The 24289-nt window shown below is 37.6% G+C and overlaps 1 protein-coding gene across 1 annotated transcript in view; it reads right to left on the minus strand.

Moving 5' to 3' along the window:
- SLC15A5 (solute carrier family 15 member 5) overlaps nucleotides 1-11386 on the minus strand; it is a 91176-nt gene extending 79790 nt beyond the window's left edge. Inside the window, 3 exon segments of the mRNA XM_003988456.6 lie at nucleotides 6652-6874; nucleotides 11027-11278; nucleotides 11281-11386. Coding sequence (XP_003988505.2) covers nucleotides 6652-6874; nucleotides 11027-11278; nucleotides 11281-11386 — 581 coding nt within the window.
- Nucleotides 11387-24289: the final 12903 nt, after the last annotated feature.

Consider the following 24289-nt stretch of genomic DNA (forward strand, 5'->3'; position numbering starts at 1 on the left):
ACTGGATACTTGCTATAGGTAATGCCAAGGGGGCCACACAGCTCTAGGCCCACAATAAAAGACTAGTAAATAAGTATTTGATGAATAACACAGCATGTCATAAAAAAATCAACTGATCAAACAACAACATAGAACAATAAACTGAATAATTGACCTGGGAAAGTAATCGAACATGAAACATGGCCATGCTGAGGAAACTGGTTCACTATCGTCCACTAATGGAAACTTGTCACGATGCAGGTGAGACACACAGGGTTTTGTAGGACAACTGGGGAGAGTCCCTAGGCTCAGCCTCCGGTCATTCTTTCACGCTGCACACTTGAGCTGTGGCTGCCAGCAACCGAGAGAAGCTGGAGCCGCAAGCAGTGTTATATTTCTTTCAATCTTTAGGAAACCCCCCCTTTTTTTAAATGTTAAATGTTGCTGAGAAAATCCAAGAAGACATCGTGTGGCTCTTCTAAACACCACATGGTGATGTAAACGAAATTACTCTAAAGAAGGTCAAAGAAAATTACAATTATTCCAAGACTTAAATCTTGTGAAAGGTAGTTAGAAACAAAAGAATTATAGTGCTGAATATCTAGGCATAGGAAGAGATTTCACATAAAGTACTCCATGTATTTTAACAGATGCCATCCGACCTATTTGATTGTGTAATTTTCTGAAAGAATTACCTAGTACAGGCATGTTTTATATATGTCTTTATTGATCCATGGACAGGATAAGCCATAGATAATTAAGGGGGAAATTGTATATGTATCAACTGTAAAAAAAATAAGAGAAATAAAAATCTACCATCTTCAAACTCACCATTAAGACTCCTTTCATCTCATAGCTCACTAGCAAATTGAGTATATAAAGCACCTCTCACACAGGAAGTCAGAGAGCAAAGCACTAAAGCAAAATAAATACCAGTGATTAAGGAAAATTGAAAGCAGCAGTAAAAATATGTTTCTTTAGTCTACTTTTAAATACAGACTGGGAACTGCAAATAATGGGGAGTACATAGAAATCTGATTTTTTTTGTCTTCATGATCCTATGGTATTGAATACAAATAAGGGGGGAAAACTTGTTGCTAAAACCTCAGCAATCCTTTTGAGATTATTTCTTTTAAATATTTGCCTTACCTTATTTAGTAATCATTATTAGAGTCGCTCGAATATTTTGTCATGTCTTAGACGGACCAAGTTTCACCTACTTCAGAGTTATTGTAAGTGATTTTAGGGGAAATGGTTTGAAATGGTTTTTCTTAACCTGAGAATATACCAAGAGGGGAGGAAAGCTTTCAGGTGTTCATCGTGGTAGCGGACAATTTACGGAGTTCAGGGAGAACATTTTATTCTGTACTGAACAATATTGAGATAATTCACCAGGGGACTGGTGGCTCTTCAATGGGATAGAATTGAACTGTTCGGAAGCGTCAAGGAAACACTTGGGCACTGAAACCCTGGTGGATGGCTGTTGTCAAAGTTTGCTTCTTTTAGTAGAAACATTGGCCCATTGAAGTACTTCAGAGAACACTCTGGTAGCCATGAATTTGGGGAAAGAAGGATCAAATGGAATTTTTACAGGTCTTATTGTTTATCCATACTTTTTTTTTTCAACGCTGCAGTTAAAGAAGAGGAAATTTAATAAAGGAAGATATTGATTTTGGTGAAGAGATAGTATGATTAAAGTAAAAGGTATATTTTTAAATAAGAAATTTAGGAGAATATTTCACTCTTTCTCTCCCTGCCTCTCCTTCTTTTAACTTACTCTCATTCACAGTTGCTCCTGTGTATCATTTTCTTATTTCCTTAAAAACTTTAGACTATCGCATATTTACTGATGGAAATAAGTCCCTAGTCATGTACCTATTAATTTTAAATGCGACCACTCAGGCTTTAAGAAAAAGCAGGAGCAGTAAGTCATGTAAGAAATTTGTCTTTCTTTTCCTCAATATTCTTTGGTTTCCACAATTGTATGTTGGAGAGGAATTCTGAGTGTATTTCCTGAAAGCTTACAACTTTGGCAAAGTTAAAGGCGGTGCCTATTGTTACAAGAGTAGGTGGGTAGCATTTGTTAAACTTGAGTAGGACCCGTGCAAATAGAAGTTTGGAAGATTTCTTTTGTATATTTTTTAAAAACTTTATTTATTTATTTTGAGAGAGAGAGCATGCAAGTGTGCAGGGAAGGGTCAGAGAGAGAATCCCAAGCAGGCTCCACTCTGTCAGCGTGAAGCCTGAATGCAGGGCTCAAACACAGGAGAACTGTGAGATCATGACTTGATCCAAAGCTGGATGCCTAACCAACTGAGCCATCCAGGCACCCAGTGATTCTCTTAAAGCTATTTACAGGCTATTTCTCAGTATGTAACTCACATGATATTTTGAATATTAATACAGTTATTCCACAAACTGCTTTGATTTTGATGGCTGAAATGTACTTCATAAATTATGATTTTACTACTGCAGAATTCAGTAGATTCGTATTTTGTTTCTCTTCTCAAGGATCATGTAGATTTGCTCACTCAGATAGATTTTTAGGTGTGGTGAAAAATTGCTATGAATCATCAAAACTTTCCAAAGCCGCGTGGCATCCAGTGTGTGTGCTCAATGTTTAGTTTCATATCTTTGCAAGGTATCCCTAGACCACATTGGAATTCCTTTCCCTCAAACTTCTGGAATTGTTTTCACAATTCCGAAGCACTTGATAAATGTGTACATTCCCCAGGGATACTTTCAGGAAATTCTGATCTAAGTGGTTGTGGGTGGGGTCTGGAAAACATTTTTAAATAAAGCCCTTAAGTGATTCTTAAAAGTAGGCAATTGCTTGAGAGCAGTTGTTCTTAAACCTGACTACTTAGGCAGCTTAAAAAAAAAAATTCTGGTCTCTCAGTCTCACCTCAAACCAATATATTTGGAACCTTTGATGTCAAGGCCCAGGAATCAGTATTTTTTTTTCAAGTTTATTTTTGAGAGAGAGAGAGAGAGAGAGAGAGAGAGAGACAGAGAGAGAGAGAGAGAAAGAGTATGAGTGGGAGAGGGGCAGAGAGAGAGAGGGAGACACAGACTCCAGGCTCTGAGCTGATAGCACAGAACCCAATGTGGGGCTCAAACTGGTAACGGTGAGATCATGACCTAGGCTAACGTCAGAGACTTAACCAATTGAACCATCCAGGCACCCCAGGAATCAGTATTTTTAAGATTCCTCAGGTGACTTTTATGTATATCTAGGATTGAGAATCGCTGCTTTCAAACAACACTCAAGTAAATATTAAACAGCTTCCGAAAAAACATTCCGTGGGATAACAAATTTTTACCTCTGGTGTTTCCCTAAGATAAAAGTTATTAAATTCAAGTAAGTATTAACATCAGAATATTCTAGTGGGAAACAAATATTATATAGAATCAATTTGAGTACTAGATATTCAAAATTTTTGGGATGGAATAAGTCAGTCTCTAGACTTTTTGAAGAACTCCACCAATATTCTATTTGGACTTTCAAATCATGTATAATTCACTCTGGTAACTGGTTAGCAACAGACTATGATATGCAGATAGGATGCAAATTATCAGGTGAAGTAACTAGAGAAATGTGGAAGCAAGATTTGAAGTTAATTGCAGTAGAATTTAAAATTATGGTTATAGACAGACTTAATTATCCACCTTTCTTTTTGCTTCCAGAAAAGATTCTGCACAGGTGTATTTACCTAGATGATCTCCAGTGTGGTAACTCTTAATTGCACACCTCGGATTTTGGAAAATGTTGGAAGAGCCAGGTTCTAATCTAGATAACAGCACAAGAATGTTGGCAGAGTAGTATGCCTCTTGATTTCAGGGAGTTTAGCTATATTCTTTCAATAAGGTACATAGTTGAGGAAGATCCAGTACCAGATGGTGATGTTGGCTGGGAGTGGTTTTCTCACCTACACTTGGCAGCTCCACTCGGAAGTGGGGCTTTCAGTGCTCAAGACTTCCAGTCTATACTATTTAACATGATCATTGGGAAGCTTTAGGTGGTATAGATGCAATGACACGTCTCATTAAAGGTCCTGTAACTAGGAACATCTGACATCTGTGCTGAAAATAGAACTGGATGCAGCCTTCAAGTGGTTACAGATTCAAGTGGTATGCTGGTTTTTAAAGATACTACTGAAATTCATTATATTAACCAAGCTTGTAATTTCTCGACACACTTTTGACTTGGAGAAATAGATTTTAAATTAATGTGCTGCCCATTTAAAGATGGCCTCCTCTTAAACAGGTTCCCTCTTACCCAGAATTTAGACAACGATTTTAGCTGAGGACTTACTAGTCATTTAATTATAGTAACAGCTACCCTAATTTGAATACCTGTGATGTGCTAGGGTACTTTATATCAAATAAGCTATAAAACAGCCCTCCAAGGTAACCCCATTTTGTGGATGAGGGACTGGTGCACTGAGAGGTTAAGGGACCCGCTGAAAAGCATAAAACTCCTGTGACAGAGCCAGGATCCCATCAGTTTGCCGGCTGCCCAGTTGGATCCCTGTCCATCTTGCCACCAGCCCCCGCAGTATATACAGCAATAGAGTTAACATTCTTTTCTATAAATTACAAAAAGCAGTTGCTCATAGTTTTCCCGTAGCTTGGTTTTAGGAACTTAAAACCAAAAAAACAAAAATCAAAAAACTGAAACAACTAGATTCAGCCTTCAAGAAGCTTACCTTCCAGGGGGGTCCTTTATAACATGAAAGAGTAACACCTTGATTCCTCATGCACATTTCTAGGTGCTTTAACTTTAGGTTTTAAAGATTCTGCATGATTCTTTCTATTAGAGATTTTAGCGAAATTAGGAAATAATAAGAAGCCAAATTGAAATGTGTTCATCCTAAATTTGGCCTTGCTCCTCCCGGCTGCAGAAATTCATTTTCACCCTGCTCCCCATCCCCCTTTTAAAGGCCTAAAGTACAAACCCATTGGGAGTCCCCCCTTTCCCAAAGGAAATATTTCATTCATATAATGTCTCCTTTGTAATCAACACTGAGAAATGTCACTTTGATTAAACACAACTCTGAATGACTAAGACCACAGTACAATAAATTCTCCAGAGCTATCTTTCAGAACAACTGATTGCTCTCCAGTCTTAATCCTCCAGAGTCTTATTTAATCAAAATGATGTTGCTAATTAAGGATTAAAACCTCCGAATAGAATAAAAAAGAAGGATTTTTCTTTCTCCTTTGGGCAGGTCAAGGAGGCAGAATTTGCTATAAGGAAGTAAAGAGTCCCTTCCACCCTTGGTAAAACTGCATTTTTTTCTGACGTTTGGACTGAATCCAAAACAGGCCTGAGTGCTTTGTAATATTAATATAACTGGGAAGAAAGAAAGAAAGAAAGAAAGAAAGAAAGAAAGAAAGGAAGGAAGAAAGGAAGAAAGAGGGAGGGAAGGAGGAAAGGAGGGAGGAGAAAGAGAGAAAGAAAAAGAGAGGGAGGAAGGAAGGAAGAAACTGCCTTGGATAGTTACATGGTTATATATACCTAGATTATTGATTCTAAATTTTTTCATTTAATGATTTTAATATGAATTTTCTTTAAATGTTTTGTCTGATTCTGTCTGTACATTGCTTTTTCCCCTTGCTAACATTGATGGAAAGACAGAATATTTAGAAAAAATGTTGGCAAATCATTTCACATAAACAGGGGAACAAAAGAATGTATCTCAGATCTACTTGATAGTCCACTGATGAGTAATAATAACAACAAAATTTGCTAGTAAACACTGAAATGCTCTACTTTAAGATCCAAATTTTATTTTTTTGAATCTGTATTCGATAACAAAAACTGATTCTAAAACCACATAAAGCTGTGTAAGAACTCACTGAAAGAGAAAAAGATTTACAGAAAGTAGTTAGATTTTCATGGAATCCAAACTCTTTTAGGTGTTAGGGGTGAAGTGGATGCAAGACAGAGGTACTGGTTGATGTTTCAACAAGTTGTAAAATATACTTCAACAAATTGTATTCAAATTGTGTTCAACACATTTAAAAAATTTACAATTTGTAAAATACAAAAATTGTAAACTGCGATTCAACAAATTTTAAAATACTTTTTATCTTCTCTGCACTAAACCTGTGCATTTATAACCTCTGCCACATTAGTCTGCTACAGTGTAGACATAACTAACAACAGCTACCATTTATTGACCACCTACGATGTGCCAGGTTCTCTGCCCACAATGCACACATTATTACCTCTAATAAAACCCAAGAAGAGGTATCATTATAACCTTCCATAAATGATTAAACTGGAACTTATAAAGAACAAATGACTTGACCAAGGTCAGATAGCTTGTGTTACGTAGAGTTGAGACTTCTACCCAGGCCTGTTTGGCTCCAAAGCCACCTTGTATTTAATATGATAAGCCACTTGTTTATTTGGAAGATTAATTTATCATTGCATTTCAGGAGGGTGCTGGTAAGCTGTGGTGGTCTGTACCTGACTCATAGGCTCCCACAGTTCCTGGCTGAATCATTGTCACAGGCATTGTCACGTCCTCACTTACCCAACCCAGTCAATGACAAAAACTGAATTACTACCATCAACAGGGTACCAGAGAGCAAACAATGAGAAATCCCAGGAGGGAGAGGAACATCATAAACCTTGTTTCTCTTCTAGCCAGTGCTACTTACCAGTTAAAAAAAGACATTTGTTTCTGGGATCCATACTCCTGAAGGCTATAAGCATCCGGTGGACAAATGATGGCTCGCATTCCTCCTGTGCCAAGGCAGATGAACAATAGTGCCATGTAAAACAGCCTGTTCTGCTCCTTTGTTGGTATATTGTTAATCATATGGTGTGTGCCTATATAGAAATCTTCCAAGGGAAAAGCAACCACGGATAGTAAAACAGTGCCTGTAGAGAGAGAAAAAAGGAGAATAAATATGGCACACACCAACTGAATCACCAGACCATGTTATAAATAAGGTTTTAACTCTGAAAGTAGCATCATTGTGTGATTGTCTTATCAAAATATTTGTTAGTCACTGCGATTCTGGAGATAGCATGATTTTTCTAAATGTGAAAACTCCCTTCAATATGTCTTTTAATGAATCCAGAGGCCTAGTTCTTTCCCCTCTCAAATTTGACGTATCTTTTCTCTCAGATGTATAAGCAAATCATGTCCATTTTAACAGAATTTGGAAATATGTCATATGAGAAGCTAGAGATGCCTGCAATCTCACGCCCCAGAGCCAACCACTGTTAGTAAGGGTTATTTGTTCTTGGTCACTAGAGTGATAGAAAACTTGAAGATCTCAGACATGTCAAAAGCCTGCTAAAGAAAATGTTTTAAGGAGAACATTATCAGATTGTAAGAAGAACAGAGTCTCTTTTCCTTTTCTACTCTCTTTCTCCTTTTGATGCCCTTTGATTTCTCTCACTTAGGCAGCTGGGCAGAGCCATCTCGGCACACACAGAGGTAAGAAGGTGAGGTGGGTGAAGCAGTGCAAGCCTAGAGGAGGGAAGGACAGGAAGTGACAGGGCTGGGGGCCAGTCAAGCCTTCTCCCTTCCGTCTCTCAGGGACCACACTTGAGCACTTTCCTTGTTTGATAGAAATTTCATACTTTTGCTAAGCTCTTTAAATTCTGCAAAGCAATTATATGTATTATATTGTTTCATCCTGGAAAAGCTTTGTGATGTCAGAGGTAGATTTTCTCTTATTCCAATTTTTCAAAAAAAATAGATCAGATTTAGTGAGGTTAAGTGACTTGCCCAATGTTACAGAGTAACTGTGATGTTATCTGCCTCTTTTTGTAATTCCCATCAAGTGGTCAAATCATCTTATTTATTTATTTATTTACTTATCAATTTGATTAGTGAAAAATGCTTCTCCCTGTTACTTTCGTCTTCCATTTTTTAGATTAATTTGGCTTTTGTATTTTTGGTATAAATTTTTACATGGTGGTTTTGTGTGGTTAATTTTCTCAATTAGACTATAAGCTCCTAAAGGCAAAACTTAGGTCTAATATTTTATCTCCCTCTTACAATGGCTTTTATAATGTGAAGAATATATGCACTCAATAGCTGCTTGGTAACAAATTGATTTATCATGAGAGTGGGCCCTTTAGATTACTGAGGTTGAGATGTTTCCTGTCAAGTTTGGCCAGATGTGATACCAACTGCTTTTTCTCTGCCACTCAGTCCACTTGTCTCTGGAAGGGTGATGTGAGGCCTGGCTAGGCTAAGGGCACCCAAAGGGGATGGGCAGAGAAGTTACTTCTTGCAGCAACCATATATTTAAAGACAAACACTTTTAAAAATATACATTTGTTTATTTATTTTGAGAGAGAGAGAGAGAGAGAGAGAGAGAGAGCACTCACAAGCAGGGGAGGGGCAGAGAAAAAGGAGAGAGAGAATCCTATGCTGTCAGTGCAGAGCCTGACCCAGGGCTCAAGCTCACAAAGCATGAAATCATCACCTGAACTGAAATCAAGATTTGGATGCTTAGCCAACTGAGCCACCCAGGCATCCCTAAAGACAAAACACTTTTACCTTTGTGTACATTAGAAAGATGCTTTGCTTCCATCATTTGAGAAAATGTAATATGTTGATTTCATTGGATCAAAACTTTATTTTTATCTGTGGTAAAATTGATGTAATAGAAATACAAGTCTATTACACGTATGATAGAAAGTCTCCTCTTTGATGTGTGCTATTGTGCACTACATAATCAGCATACATACTTCACAGGTCTTTGTAAAACACCAAGATGTGCTATCTCCTCTGCTAGGTCGTGGGGCCCCACTGGATTTCCTCTCCAGAAGCTAATGAGTCCATCAGAGAAGACAGACATACAGGTGGAAATTATATTATAATGTGCTAAATGAAGTTATAGAGGTTTGATTAGAGTATGGGTGAGCACAGAGAAGTGAACAACATGGGTCTTGAAGGAAGGACAGGATTTTTCAAGTCTTGGATATGGGGCAGAAACATAAAGGAAGGTTGAAAATTTCAGACATACAAAAAAGCATATGTAAAATTTTTAAAGAAGGGTAGTAGACAAGAAGTTCAGCATGGTTGAGGTCACATATTGACATAAAAGTCTAGAGAGGTAAATTTGGGACAGATTGTAAAGGTTCTTTTGTACTAAGTTGGATTTTGTTTTTTTAGATAATACAGCCAATATATAGATTTATTGGCTGAGGAAGTCAATGTTGTTAGTAGAAAGGTATATGGATTGGAGTCATACTGATAGACCAGTAAGTAGGCCATTGTAATGATCAAGAAAAAGTAATCTGCAGTTTTGAGCTAAGGTTTAACATTGGAAATAAAAGACACATTTTTGATAGAACCTCTGATACTCAGTGACTGGTTGGAATTTGATGGCAGCTGTGTGGGGGGGCCGAGGAAATAGCTTTTAGTAAGAAAATGAATGGTTATGAAGTTGACATAGGTCTTTTGTTGGTCAAATTCTAAAATTGGGACTTCAGTCCTAGTCCGATGGCTTACACAAGAATTTAGACTGATAGGAATTACCATGTTAAATAAGAAGTTACCAAAATCTATGGGTGTGGTCTCTTACCAAATTCAGAAGAGAAACCATTCAGATGCTTGCCTAAATGTCTCCTTATCAGAAAACATTCCCAGATACAGAATAGTAACCATGTCACTGTTTAGTCTCCCCTGTCCCCTTACTGAGCAATATTTTTCATCATAACAATACTGACCACCTGGCATAATGTCATTTGCTTGTTTACATTTCTCTTTCTTTGGAAAGTCAACTCCAACAGAGAAGAGACTGCATTCCTCCTCTGTTGCATTCCCAGATCCTGGGACAATGCCTGGCACAAAGTGGTCACTGAGGAATGTTTGTTGAACGTTGACTGAATATTTGCCATGCAGTGGCTTTGTTTTTATTTAACAAAACTGGAGCAGTGAAGAAGTTATGTTTAAATCACACTCTATTGGATGAATGGTGAAGGTAATTGATCACCTGCTGGAAATTGGGTGATATGTTGGATACCTGATATCCACACCTTCCTCATTTATCTCCTCCCCTGTTCCCCCAAACCTGCATCTCTGCTACACTTCTCAGTAATGGTGAATTGCATACTACCTTCCTAAGTTCCTCAGCTCAGAAACTTGGAGTTAATGTTAATTTTTCCATCATATTTGTTCTCTTATTTAGTAGCCAAATTTTAATGTTTTTTTTTTCCATGTTCTCTCCTGGATTGACACTTCTCCTAGACTGTCCTCTGAGGTGTTCTGGTCTCCCTGTATAAAACCTGTCACTGTGGTTGTCTATCCTTTTTATTGAAGAAAAACATTTCCCAACTGTTTTAATTATATTTTCAGTGACTCTGTTGTCCAGAAGAAAAACATAACTTTTCAGCCCCAAGTTCCAGACTGTTCATCAACTTATTCTCTATACCGTATCAAACAATCTTGATATCTCCCCAACATTTCTCACAATCTCTTGACTCCCAAACTTGTGTAGATTATTTATTTTTCTCTATATAAAGAAGCACAGTGTAGTGCTTGAATTCATTCGTTTAGCATATAGCCATAGTTCATAATATAGAAATCATGCCTGCATATGCAATCTTAATTACTATATGGCTAATTAAAAACCACCTTTTGATGAAAACATCCTCAATTATTCTATGTGAACTTCAAAACCCTTCTTAGCACATTTCATTGTAGTTGTGAAGCAAGCGAACTTCAGGTTTCACATAGAATTTGTCACGAATTTGGGCTTGGGGCAGGAAGGGGGAAAGGAGCGCATTTGAAGCACAGAAGACAGACACATATAGAGGTAATTATTATAAAAGATAATCAGTGCAACGATATAGGTATCAAAGCATCCACACATCTACACTCACACATATGCACAGATGTTTACTAGCATCCCTCAAATAATACAAAGAATAGTATAAATTGAAACAACACTCTTCATTTATCACATTTTAGGCTAACAGCAAGATAAGGATAATAGAAAGTGAAAACTCTACCAAAAAGCTATTCAATTAAGTTGCAAAACAATCCAGTCAGAAGAGGACACTCACCTAGAAAATGTAGACATAAGCAAACATATACCAGTTTGTTTCTTCTTAGATGGACATCAGCAAGCCATCCCACAAACACAGGGGTAAGTATTGAAGTTCCAATAAAACACAAGTTCAAAATGGCTGCCTGGTAATTGAGGTAGCCAAGCTTGACAGTGCAAAAGGGGATCATATTGCAGACGACTTCAAAGAAAATGAACCTCTCACACAGCTCCACCAGAAACAAACAGATTCTAACCCGAATTTTTTCCCAGAGTATGATGAAGAGAAATAACCAATATGTCTTATAGTTTTCTCCTTCTCAGTGCGGTGATTTAAGGATATTTCTTCATCCGTTATTTCAAAGTTTGTAACAGACATGACTACCCTCCTTGAATACAACTTTTGTTAGTGTTTTGAACTTGGTGATTTTTTTTACTCCCAACCCTCTAATGAAAAAATAAGTAAGATCTTTGCTTTGAATTTCACAACTCCACGCTGAAGTTTCATACTCTTTTTGCACATTAATGTTGTTCATTTTGATGATCCGGGAGCATGGGAGAGGAGACACAAGTATTTAAATGTTCATGGTAGACCAGCGTAGCCAAATCTGATTTGTTTGTCTAATTATTTAGAGGCTAATTAGGCTTTTCCTCCAAACTTATATTGTATGACATGAATCCTGTTGCATACATGTAGAAACTCATCTGCCTCACACTGATAAAGGTTTAAATACTGAGGCAAAAGAAGCAGTTTTTCAGGAGAATTTGAGTACTAGATCAAGAAATAATTTGAGTCTAATAATTTCTGATACTTTAATTAAACAAGCCAGAACAGCACCAAGAGATAAAGCGCGAAAGGAAATCTATTTTTGAGGGGGCAGAATACCTTATCATTATTACGTTTCTTGTTATTTTTGGTTGAAATTCTGATAAGAAAGCTAATTAGGTAACAAAAGTGCTGGTACATTTAGGTAACAAGCAGAGTTTGCAAGAAAGTAATTTAAGTGCTCTAATGAAAGGAGAAAATATTAAACAAAAACCCTTTTCCTTTAAGTTGACCCCATGCTTGTAGAACAGCCTCTCGGAGGAAATCAGAATCAAAAGGTGCTTTTTGACTCCTTATTATTAGTCAGCAGCAGGGATACAGCAACCATCCTACACATGCTTTGGGGAATATTGGATCTGGTATCACCCTGACCCTCCTCCAGCTGGGTGAATGGATGTTAGCATTCTATGTTGGAAAGCAGGAGGGCACCAATTAAGCGAAAAAAGCAGCAGTAAAATAGAACACTTGAACATATAGGGATTTAGCTGCAAGGACATAGGAAGACAAGGAGATGGAACTATTGGGTTAAAGTCATAATAATTCAACACATAGGCAATGAGTATAAGAATGTTAATTTTATGGTGGAGTCAGAAGCAAAAGACTGATAAGGGCTTTTGACTCTGATTCTTATCTTCCGACCTGAGAGATTGGGAGCAAACACTTTGCTTCAGCTCTTTCTAATAGTTTCATTCTAATGGTAACTGTTTTCATCTGTTCAGCATCGCTTCGTCTTCTTTGGTAACAATGCCCTACTTTTCCTTTGTGTAGGGTGATCATGCAATTTATTATCCAAACTTGGCCTCTTCGGTGAGTGAAAATGAAGCTATTTATAGTTATTCCCCAAAACAGATATAAACTAGACCATCTAGGGCAAGGCCCAACATACATCTTACCTTTGGGAAATAGCTCCCATCTATTATGTGAGATCCTGGTGGAGTTTTCTTCTGGCTAAAGGAATCAGCACATGGTCTCAGGCAGCCCTCTCATATTTTCCCCCCAAGAATTTTAATCACGAGTGAAATGACTGAAATTTGGACATGGAAGCTGAGTCATTCAGATGGCAGTTCTCAAAAAAAGGGATTGTTCAAGAGGTTCTGATGGAAAATTCAGGGCCATCCTGGTTGTTATCCTTCAGGAGGCATGATTAGCTTTTCTTCTGTAAAGGACTCACTTTCCAATCAATTTTGGTTGTTTGGTTCCTGTGGTTTACAAAGAACCCTGAGTGATCTTTATCTTTTTGTTTACCCCAGATGCAAGGGAAGAGTCTTTCCCCAGCCACTGGGTGTATATTTAACCAGCACCTGACAAAGGACTCCTGCAGGATTATATCATAAGAAGGGTAGCACTAATGATAATCATGTTTGAATTCTTTGGCTAAAATGTGTATCCTTGCCCCAAAACAGGCTACAGGTATTAGAAACCTGTGTTGGAGATGGTTGACTCAGGGAGAGCAACAGCATTTGCTGGTGAGAGTTAGAGCAATAGGAAAACACCTCTTTTTCGTTATTATTTCTCGATACCAAGCTCAGAGGGAGCTTAAAGGACAAGTACAAATTCCACTTGAGAATAACACTTGGCAGGGAATATTGAATGCCATCCTCTCTGTCAACAGACTTGAGCCCTTGAGTGGGGTCCGATGCATACTTGAGCTTCATTCAAATTTCCCCCCACCCAAACCTTGGGCTTGTTCTCTTTCTTCCCCCACCTCCCTTAATAAAATGATATTTTCCCTCCATTTTAAGAGCAATGTGTGTACAGTGGATGCAATGTGGAAAATATCTAGAAATAGAAAAAAGTGAAAATTGATGCAGAATTTATTTTGCTGTTTTCCCTCATGACTATTTTTTATTAATAGGCTTTAAATATTTAAATTACATAATTATATACAACTACTGTATAATGCATTTTCCATTCCTTTTTTAGGTAATTTAACATTCCATTATGAAGTCTTTGTGAACATAAATTTTTATGGTTGTATTCATAGATACATCATTCCTTTAACTATTCTTCCATTTTTGGTTAGTTACTTTTGTCTCAGATCAGTTATAAGCCAAATTTTCTTTAACTTTTGATTACAAATCCACATCTAAAAGAAAAAAAACACCTTTATAAATAATGCTGGAATGATTATATATAAAAATTCCCTCAGTCCCACATTACATTATTTTTTAAGTTTTTATTTATGGGACAACTGGGTGGCTCAGTTGGTCAAGCGTCCAACTCTTGATTTCAGCTCAGGTCATGATCTCGTGGTCATGACATGGAGCCCTCAGTTGGGCTCAGCACTGACAAGGTGGAGACTGCTTGCGATTTTCTCTCCTCTCTCTTTGCCCCTGTCCCGCTTGTGCACGCATGCACACACTCTCTTTCTCAAAATAAATAAGTAAACTTAAAAAGAAAGTTTTTATTTAAATTTCAGTTAGCATACAGTTAATATTCATTCCAGGTGTACAATTTAGTGTTTCAACACTTACATACAACACTCGGTGCTCATCACAAGTGCCCTCCTTTATCCCCATCCCCTATATAACCCCTACCCATGCCCACCTCCCCTCTGGTAACCCTTAGTTTTCTTTATAGTTAAGAGCCTTTTCTTGGTTTTCATCCCCCCCCCCCAATGATTGTTTTGTGAACAAAAGCCAAGTTATAGAAAGAGCCCAAATGTCCATCGACAGATGAATGTATAAAGAAGATATGCTGTATATATTACACACACACACACACACACACACACACACACACACACACGCACACACACAATGGAATATTAGTCATAAAAAAGAATGAAATCTTGCCATTTGCAACTATGTGGATGGAGCTAAAGAGCATTATGCTAAATGAAATAAGCCCATCAATGAAAGACAAATACCATATGATTTCACTCATATGTGCAATTTAAGAAACCCATGATATATTCTTAGACCAGTATTTAACAGTATTACTGAGTTAAAATGTGGGGAAATTTTCAGACATGTTGACATATGTCAAATTGCAGTACAAACTTCAGGCATTTTTTTTAAATTGAAAAGCCCATGTTGTTTTTGGAATGCAAAGACTATACTTAACACTAGAATTCTTCACTGGAAAAACAGAAGTCATAAGTCATTGTGTGGGGTAACAGTGTTGACCATACTTACAGGTATTGGAAAAACGTAAGATGGAATTAGAAGCTCATTTGAGGAACCAATGATCCTTCATGGTTTTTTTTTTCCGTTTTTTATTTATTTTCCCTTCATGGTTTTTACTAAGCATCCAGAGCCTTAATGCATCAGATCTCATGAGGACTGCATTGGGAATGTACCAGAAACAGAAGCCCTGCTTTAGGGAGACTATTTTTAGCAATGCAAGATTATAAAGTATTTTTATAATCTCCAAGTTGATTATAAATTTTGAGAAAACTGTAGTATTTTCTAAAGTGGTTTTACAATGTGTTACTGTAACACTTTCAAATTTTATGTGCATTTGCAGAATGAGTTTTCATAGGTCTTCTACACTCTTAATAAGCATTTTTTTAATGGAAGAGCTTTTCTAGCTCAATAATTGTCTGTATGTGGTAAGGAAAAAGGCCATTTGAAGATATTTATTCTTTTAGGTCTATCAATTCTGCTTTATTTCATTGACTATGAAGTTTGGTATAAAACCTGGTTTGACCGTTATCAAGAACATAGAAGATTGGTCTTAACTATAATTTAATTACTAAAAATTGTGCACCAAAGACTTGTTGGAGTGAAATTCCTGCTCCATTGTTCAAGCTGTAAAGTGGAAATGGAAAGGGACGTATTGGGCTGTAGTTTTGTTTTGGGAAAGACATTCTCTGTACTAATCCTTACTACTCCATTATACAGAGGCTTTGGCAATTGTATGTATTTCTATCCTGATCCTTCTGTCTAGTGTGAAGAAGAATTACTTCCAACTCCAGCAGATAATAGCTCAAGTAGTCCCAAGAACACAGAAAATGTTCCATTCTTCTTTTTCTGAGGACAACTAAGAATGAAGGCCATTGCACTCCTTAGGGGATTTTCTTCCATACCACTAATGACTATTATGAATTTTGCTACTACATTGAGCTCTACATGCAAGATATATTTGTATAAAGTAAGACAAGAGTATGCACACACATACACTGTAATAATTTTGTGTGTCAACTTGGCTGGGCCACAGTGCCCAGATATTTGGCAAAACAATATTCTGGAATGTCTGTGAAGGCATTTTTGGATGAGATTTACATTTCAATCACTGACTTTGAGCAAAGCAGATTGCTTCATCCAATCAATTGAAAGCTAGAATAGAACAAAAAGCTCACTCCCCTGAGCAAAGGGGATCCTCTAACAGATTGCCTTTGGACCTACATCATCAGCTCTTCCTGGTTTTCCAGCAGACTGCCTTTGATCCAGAACTGTAACTCTTTCCTGAATCTTGAGCCTCCCAGCCTCCTTGATGAGGTTTTGGACTCACAAAGCCTCCACAGTCAGGTGAGCCAATTCCTTAAAATAAATCTCTTACTGTATAAATCCATACCTTGTTGATTCTGTTTCTTTGGAGAATTCTGACTGATAGAGACACTATCTAAACCATCCCTATTTTTCTTTCTTTTCTTCCTGTTTCTTTCATGAAGGAAAAACAGACATGCTTAAGAACATGGAATTGAGACGTGCCTGGATGCCTCAGTTGGTTAAGCGCATGACTTCAGCTCATGTCATGATCTTGGAGTCCCTGAGTTTGAGCCCCATGTTGGGCTCTGTGCTGACAGCTCAGAGCCTGGAGCCTGTTTCAGATTCTGTGTTTCCCTCTCTCTCTGCCCCTTCCCCACTCATGTTCTGTCTCTCTCAAAAAAATAAAACTTTTAAAAAATTAAAAAAATAATAAAAACATTAAGAAATTTTTTTTTTAATTTAAAAAAGGAACATGGAATTAAAGATTGATAGCTTCCAAATCTCTATGTGTACCCAAGACATTTGTCCTGAGTTGCTGGTAAATTAATAGACATGTCCGTCTAGATTTTTACTGGAAAATTCAAACTCCTCACATCCTATGCTAACTCATTATCATCTTTCTGGGTCCTACTTCTCTTGCTCTACTTTCTTTAACATCACCATCTACCCGAATATTCAAACTAGAAAACTATGAGATATCTTAGACTTTTTCTTTATTGTTTCCTTACCTATTTTATTTACCTTTTCACAGAAAATATTTGTTGAGTTCTTACCACATGCTAGGTGCTATCCTAGATTTGGGGATCAAGGAAGTATTGTCAATTCAACCTTCTAAATATTTCACAAATCCTTTTCCTTCTTCACCTTTTCTACTCTGATCTTAATTTGAACTCTTTTTTTTTTAATTTTTAACGTTTATTTATTTTTGAGACAGAGAGAGACAGAGCATGAATGGGGGAGGGGCAGAGAGAGAGGGAGACACAGAATCGGAAGTAGGCTCCAGGCTCTGAGCCATCAGCTCAGAGCCCGACGCGGGGCTAGAACTCAGGGACTGCGAGATCGTGACCTGGCTGAAGTCGGACGCTTAACCGACTGAGCCACCCAGGCGCCCCTTTAATTTGAACTCTTAACCTTTCTCCCTTTCTCAATGCCTGCATCTAATATCGCTTCTTTTTATCTCAATCCTTCATATATATATTATTTTCACCGATTTGCCATACCTGTGTATTCTCTGAATTTTTTGAAGTTTTCATGTTATATTATTTCCTTAGGAGTATTGTTTAGAATAATTTGCTCTTTAAAATCAAGTAAGTCTATTTAACAGGAAGTTTTTTTTTTAATGTTTATTTATTATTGAGAGACAGAGCATGAGCAGGGGAGGGGCAGAGAGAGGGGGAGACACAGACACAGCTCAGGCTCTAAGCTGTCAGCAGAGGGCCCGACTCGGGCTCGAACTCAGTAACTGTGAGATCATGACCTGAGCCGAAGTCAGAGGCTTAACTGACTGAGCCACCCAGATGCCCCTTAACAGGAAGTTTTAAATTATTACTATACGTGGTTTCATTTGCCATAATAGAAGGTAAAAAAAAAAAAAAAGGGGGGCACCTGGGTGGCTTAGTCATTAAAGTGTCTGACTTTTGATATATGCTCAGGTCATGATCTCACAGTTGGTGGGATAAAGCCCCGCATTGGGATCTGCACTGACAGTACAGAGCCTGCTTGAGTTTCTCTCTCTTCCTCTCTCTCTGCTTCTCCTCTGCTCATGCACACTCTTTCTCTCAAAATAAGCAAATCAACTTTAAAAAAATCAGTGTAATAATATTAGTTAAAAATAATAGCTAACATTTATTAAATGCTTTTCTGGTCAGGTTCTGTTCTAAAATTTAATTCATTTATCTTTGTAACCATCTGATGAGGTAGATACTATTTTTATGAACCTCATCTTACAGTTATGGAAACTGAGGCACAGACTAAAATAACTTATTCAAGATAATTAATAATAGAGCAAAGACTTAAACCTAGGTGCTCTGAATCCAGAACCTACACTTAACAGATGTTTTTTCTTTTATTAATAAAAACATGGAAAGAGAATATGTAAAAAACAAACAAAGCAAAAACATCTCCCCCCCCCGCCCCCCCCCCCCAGAATTCTACATCATTCAATGCCCAAACTACATATCACTTGAAATGATTTCCAATTCCAAGATATTGGGAAACACTCTTCTATTTAAGTCTCCTTAAACCTTCCAGAGACTTTTTTTTTTAATTTGAATTTGATTAATTTACTCCCATGTTTAAAGTCTGTGAAAAACTCCTTTAGACTAAGAGATTAAATTAAAAATTCCTTGCTGGCACATAAGGCCTCTGATGATCAAGTTGCTGCCTTGTGACAAGAATCTTCCCTTGCCAGTCTGCCATGGAGCTGGTTAACACACTCACAGTTTCATGACTATGCTATGCTCTTTTATCTTTTCATGCTTTTCACATGCTATTGCTTCTGCCTGGAACCCTTTTGCACTCAGGGAGTCTTTTCTCATTCCTTAAAACTCCGCACAAGTATCACATCCTCAGTGAAGGCTCCTCTGATTCTCACATAGTCTTTTCTATGCTCTTAAAACACTATGTTTCTCTTTCTTTTAATACATATGCTATGTTATATTAATTAGTTTGCCTGACTGTTTTCCTCACAAACTATGAGATCTTGGAGAACAGGAGCAGTTTCCTACTTATCTTTATCCCCCCACTGCCTAGCACCCTGCCTGGAGTGTATTAGTTGTTTTGGTCTGTGTCTAGTAACTGAGGGTGGATGTGCCACGTGCTATAATCAGTCATAAATAACATTTATTCAAAGTTCTGCAAGAAGTGCTATTTGTGTAGTTTTCCCCAATATGTTACCAGGATCTTGACTCTAATAACTGGGTAAAATCTACTTGATATCTATATATTAAAACATTTTAAATGGATAAATGGGTAGTTGACTTCCTGAATGAATAAATGAAAAAGATATGGTTTAAGATTAGATGTTCTCAGGACATTATGAAGGAAACAAAAGCATTCATATGCATCAGTGGACTTTATCTGACTATGACCAAATATTTATTAAACACCTAGTAGGAGCCAGGCTCTGAGGATCCCGTAATGACAAAATACCAGCCTTGGCTTTCTGGGGCTTACAATGTGGTAAGGAATATCAACAATCAAGCAAGAGCTAAGGTCCAGTGAGCTATGTGCCATGATGGAAGAAGAAGAAAGTCCCTCAGAGCATACAGCAGTGCTTGTATCACAACCTCAGCAAGTTCACAAAAAGGTTTCCATTGAGGCAATAGCTATGCTTGGGTGTCCTTTACAGGGATAGAATTCAGCTTGGGGAGAATATGTAAGGTGAGCGGTGTTCCTAACAGAGAGCATATTCTCTGTCATATAGAACATTTACTCTTGAAGGACCGAAGACGTTGTTTTTAATGGTTCTATGCAGGAGCAGATTCAGCAGGTCTGGATCAGGGAGTGACAAGGATCTGGGGACAAATGAGCACTGGCGGTGAAAAGATAAGAAAAAAACAGATCATAAATGACTTTATGAGACAGAATTTTGACCGTTTCTCAAAGTCATTTTTCTTCTATATGCCAGACTTATCTAAGTAGAATGAATTTCTACCATAAAGCAAAGTATAAAGGACTAAGTATTTTCATACCAAATCATTTTTTGTTCCTACTCAAGATCAGAGGTATGGGCATCAGTTAAGAGGTGCTGGCAAGACTCAGTAATTTCTAGCTACTTTTTTTCTCCATCACCACCGCCATCAAGGATGATGTGTAGGTTTCTAGTGTAGACATCTCAGTGGATGATGGTGTTATTCGGCACAAAGGAACAGCTCTGCGGTAAAGGAAGGTAACTTTACAATGTGACAGACTGAGTTCGAGACACCAATGGCATATTCAATAGGTGAGGAAACAGGGGAGTCAAATTCCCTCTTTTGGGGGGTGTGGAAAGAGTCACTTCTTACTCTGAACTGAGGTGAAACATATCTTCCAATGAAACTTAGTGTAACAATATTAAACATTCCAGAAGCAAAGAAAGCTTAGAACATTGCTTACTTTTTAAACCACCTCTACTGAATACCAAATTTCGTGAGAATTTATGGGGCACTATGCCATTCCTCTGGAAAGTGCCTAGAGAAGGTGTAGGAGACTGCAGCCAATGCTAAATATAAACTGTAGAACAATCATCTTTTTTGAGAAAAAGTTTTTATTAAAATAGGAAAATGGGTATGCTTGTTTTAAAATTAATTACAAAATACAAATCTAATTTACTTTTAATACTTTGAGTGACTTCCTTTTATTTCTTGAGGTAATCTAAACAATGTGGATGTTATTTTAACACTAGATTATATTTCATTAAAAGAAAAATGCAAGCGGTTGGATCACGTACTATGTTAATCAATAAGGAGGTAAAACTAATTCCCCGTCCTTGATCTCAGATTTGGGTTTTGCCTGCACCAATTTGGGGGAAAATATACAGGAAGAAATAATTAACCTCTATAGCACTGGTCTTGAAAACTTAAAATAATGATGAATGTTAAAGCCATCTATGCCCTTTTAAGCCAATCATTTGCTTAGGGACTCCTGGGTGGTTTAGTCAGTTAAACATACAACTTCGGCTCAGGTCATGATCTTGCGGTTCCTGACTTCCAGCCCCACATTGGGGTCTGTGCTGACAGCTTGGAGCCTGGAGCCTGCTTCAGATTCTGTCTCCCTCACTCTCTGCCCCTCCCCCACTCGACTTCTGTCTCTCTCTGTCTCTCTCAAAAATAAATAAACATTAAAAAAGTGCTTTAAAAAACCAATCATTTGCTTAGAATATGAGCTTGGCCATAAGTTAACAGACATGTAAAGGAATGATGGCTCCTTTAAGGAAGATAACTTGCTATAGGGAGGGGGGAGGATTAGAGATCGTGGATACGCAGATAGGACTGGTGGTATATCATTTTAGAAACCCACAATTTTAGGGGTGCCTGTGTGGCTCAGTCAGTTAAGCATCTGACTCTTGATTTCAGCTCAGGTTATGATCTCATGAACCGTGAGATCAAGTCCTTTGTTGGTCTCTGTGCTGACAGCAGGAAGTCTGCTTGGGATTCTCTGTCTTCCTCTCTCCCTGCCCCTCCCCTGCTTCTGTGTGCCCCTTCTCTCTCTGAAAATTAAATAAATAAACTAAAATATAAAAGAAAAGAAACCCCATAATTTTAGACTAACTATCCCCTAATTTCAAAATTGTATAATTTTAGATTTGGAAGAGAGCATTTTGGCTAAGCTCCTTGTTTTACAGTGTTTTACAACTGAAGGTCTGAGAGGTGAAATGACTGGTCTAAGCTATTTTAACTAATTAATAGCCTGTCCTGCCATAAATTCATGTCCTTTTGCTGCCAGTCTAGTTGTATTTTTATAACATTGTATTTGGGTAAAGTTTTCCCTTAGAGCTTTGAAGTTTGAGTACTTTGAAAATTAGAAATTGACCTGGAACAATCAATAGAGCTTATGCTTAATCAAATCTATAATATTGTAGAAATGCTTTTAGACTCAGTTCTTCCACTATCTACACAAATTTGTACAATAAAATTTTTAGGGCCCCAGTTTTCTTAAACAGTGACTAAGGGCCTTGGATTAGATATTTAAGATCCTTTCTGGTTCTCTGATTCTCATTTCCCTTGTTAAAGACCTTGAAAATTTACAAGAAATATACCCCTTTCAGAATGGTAATAGAATTGTCTTCCTATAAATTTTTCTTTTTGTATATGTAAACTATGCAGAGGGCATAAGTAAGATTTAACTATTTTAAAAGATGCAATTACCTTGGTTATGGCTAGATTTCTATCTTTGTAGTACAGTCCCTGTGGATCCAATTTGACAGGTGGGGAAGATGGAAAGCAAAGGAAGAGCTACTCCATCGCTCTCTTTCTCTGGACCCCAGAGTTAAAAATTATTATCCCTGCCCTTTCAAAATTTATACAGGAGAAAAAAACCCAGAAAATTTAAAAATATATAGCTATAAATAGCACTTGGGTCCTGATTTTATTGTTTTTTCAAACTCTGCAAATTTTATTCTGGGAACTTTATTTGAACACATGTAATTACCTAAGCTAAGCAGTTTTTCATACTTTGAAAGCTCTTGCATTATTGCACCTGTACGACGGCTTTATAATTCAGTAGTAATTGAACAGCAATTATTTTTCATGATGCATGTACGTTTTTATATCAGATTGTTGGCAGATATTCTTTATGATGATGTCGTTTTCACTAATGAGGAAATTAGAGCGAGTTATCTCATAGAGTGAAATGTCTTTCTCTGACTCACTTCCTAGCTCTTGATACCGATTTCAGAAAAGTTTTTGTATTGTAAAGCAGCATCCACAAATGGGAACAATGTTATCTTTGAATGCATGGAGGGCAGAGGGAGTGTTGAACTATTTTATAGGACTCGTGAGATCTTACCTGTCTTGTTCATGTGATGGACTCTGATACTGAACTTATATATGCAGCTATGTGTATATTTAGATTATAAAGTTCCAAAAGAACAAAGACCAAACCTTTTAAGGTTTTCACGGTATCTTGCCCAATTTTGGTCCTCAAATGACAGACTGACAGACGAACTTACTGATAGTTTGGCATAGAACAAAAGAGCAGAGGGCTGGCATGGTTTTCTAATGAATTCAGGCACCAGATCAACTCAATCTAGAGCACTTAGGACCAACAAAAAATTAACATTTGTTGAATACTTTTTGTATGTCAGGCATTTTTCTTGATGTTAGGCATTCAAAGGTGAATATGATCTGACGGTTAACTTTCAATTTCTTCCAATGAGTATATATTTTAGATATGACATATATACATATAACTATGACAAAATTACTTCATTCAACCAAGATATATTTACTTAATATTTGTCATGTGCTAAAAAACTATAATAAGTAGAAAGGACCCAGGGGGGAAAAACATAGATCTGGCCTTCAAGGAATTCATAGTCTGATGGTACAGACTGAAATAAAAATAAAATTAGAAAACAGTGGCAATTGTTCTCAAAGAAGTGTGCACAGGACACTATGGGGTAACAGATAAAATACACCTTAACGAGACTATATAGAAAAAACTTTGTGGAAGAGGTAGGCTTGAATGAAATCTCAGTGAGGGGCAATGGGTTATCCAGGCTAAGAAGGAAGGGAAGTGTATTCTGGGAAGAGGGAGGAGTGAGCCACAGGCAATGAATAGTACGTGAAACCAAACAGAGTGTTTGAGAACTGCAGGAATTTAGATAGTACGAGAGCACAATGTAAAGAGAAGGGGTGGTGAGAGATGAGTTAGATGAGGTGAAATTGTGGAAAGTCTTTTGTCATGATAAACAGTATAGATTTTATTCGGAACTGTGTAAAATGCCATCAAAAGTGTCCACCTGTGGATTGAATGTAGTCAGAACTACATTCTACGGAACAATGAGGATCACTTTTCTAGCAGCAACGGGGAGAATGGACAGGAGGCCGTAGAAACTGGCTAGCATAGAAACAATCCGGGTGATAAGTAATGGGAGTCTGTTTAAGGGTATTAAAAAAAATCTTTTTATACCAAGATGCCTTTTATTTCAGCAAAGCAGTTTTATTCATCTGATATTAATATGTATAGTAATAGAAGTGGCTGGGTAGGGTTGGTGCATCCTGCGCTGCCCTTGACAGATGGCAGGGGGTGCATGTCCAATCAAACACTGAATCCTGAACTCCCTGGTGCTGAGAGCTCAAAAGCCAACAGGTGACTGGCAAACTCACCATTACCGAGCTATATAGAGCACATGTGCATTCATGCAGGGGACTCCAGGGTGTGCTCAGTACAGAAAGAGCTTCATTTCCTCAGGACCTACCAGGGGGGTGCCGCAGTGGCTACTGGACAAGGTGAAGAAGCATCCAGTGTGGGAAATTCTCCCTGTCCCCATCCTAACTGATGGGAATGCTTCCTCCTCGTTGTTTTGAGGTTTCTAGGACTT

This window comes from Felis catus, chromosome B4, assembly GCF_018350175.1.
Source record: "Felis catus isolate Fca126 chromosome B4, F.catus_Fca126_mat1.0, whole genome shotgun sequence".
Classification (NCBI taxonomy): domain Eukaryota; kingdom Metazoa; phylum Chordata; class Mammalia; order Carnivora; family Felidae; genus Felis; species Felis catus.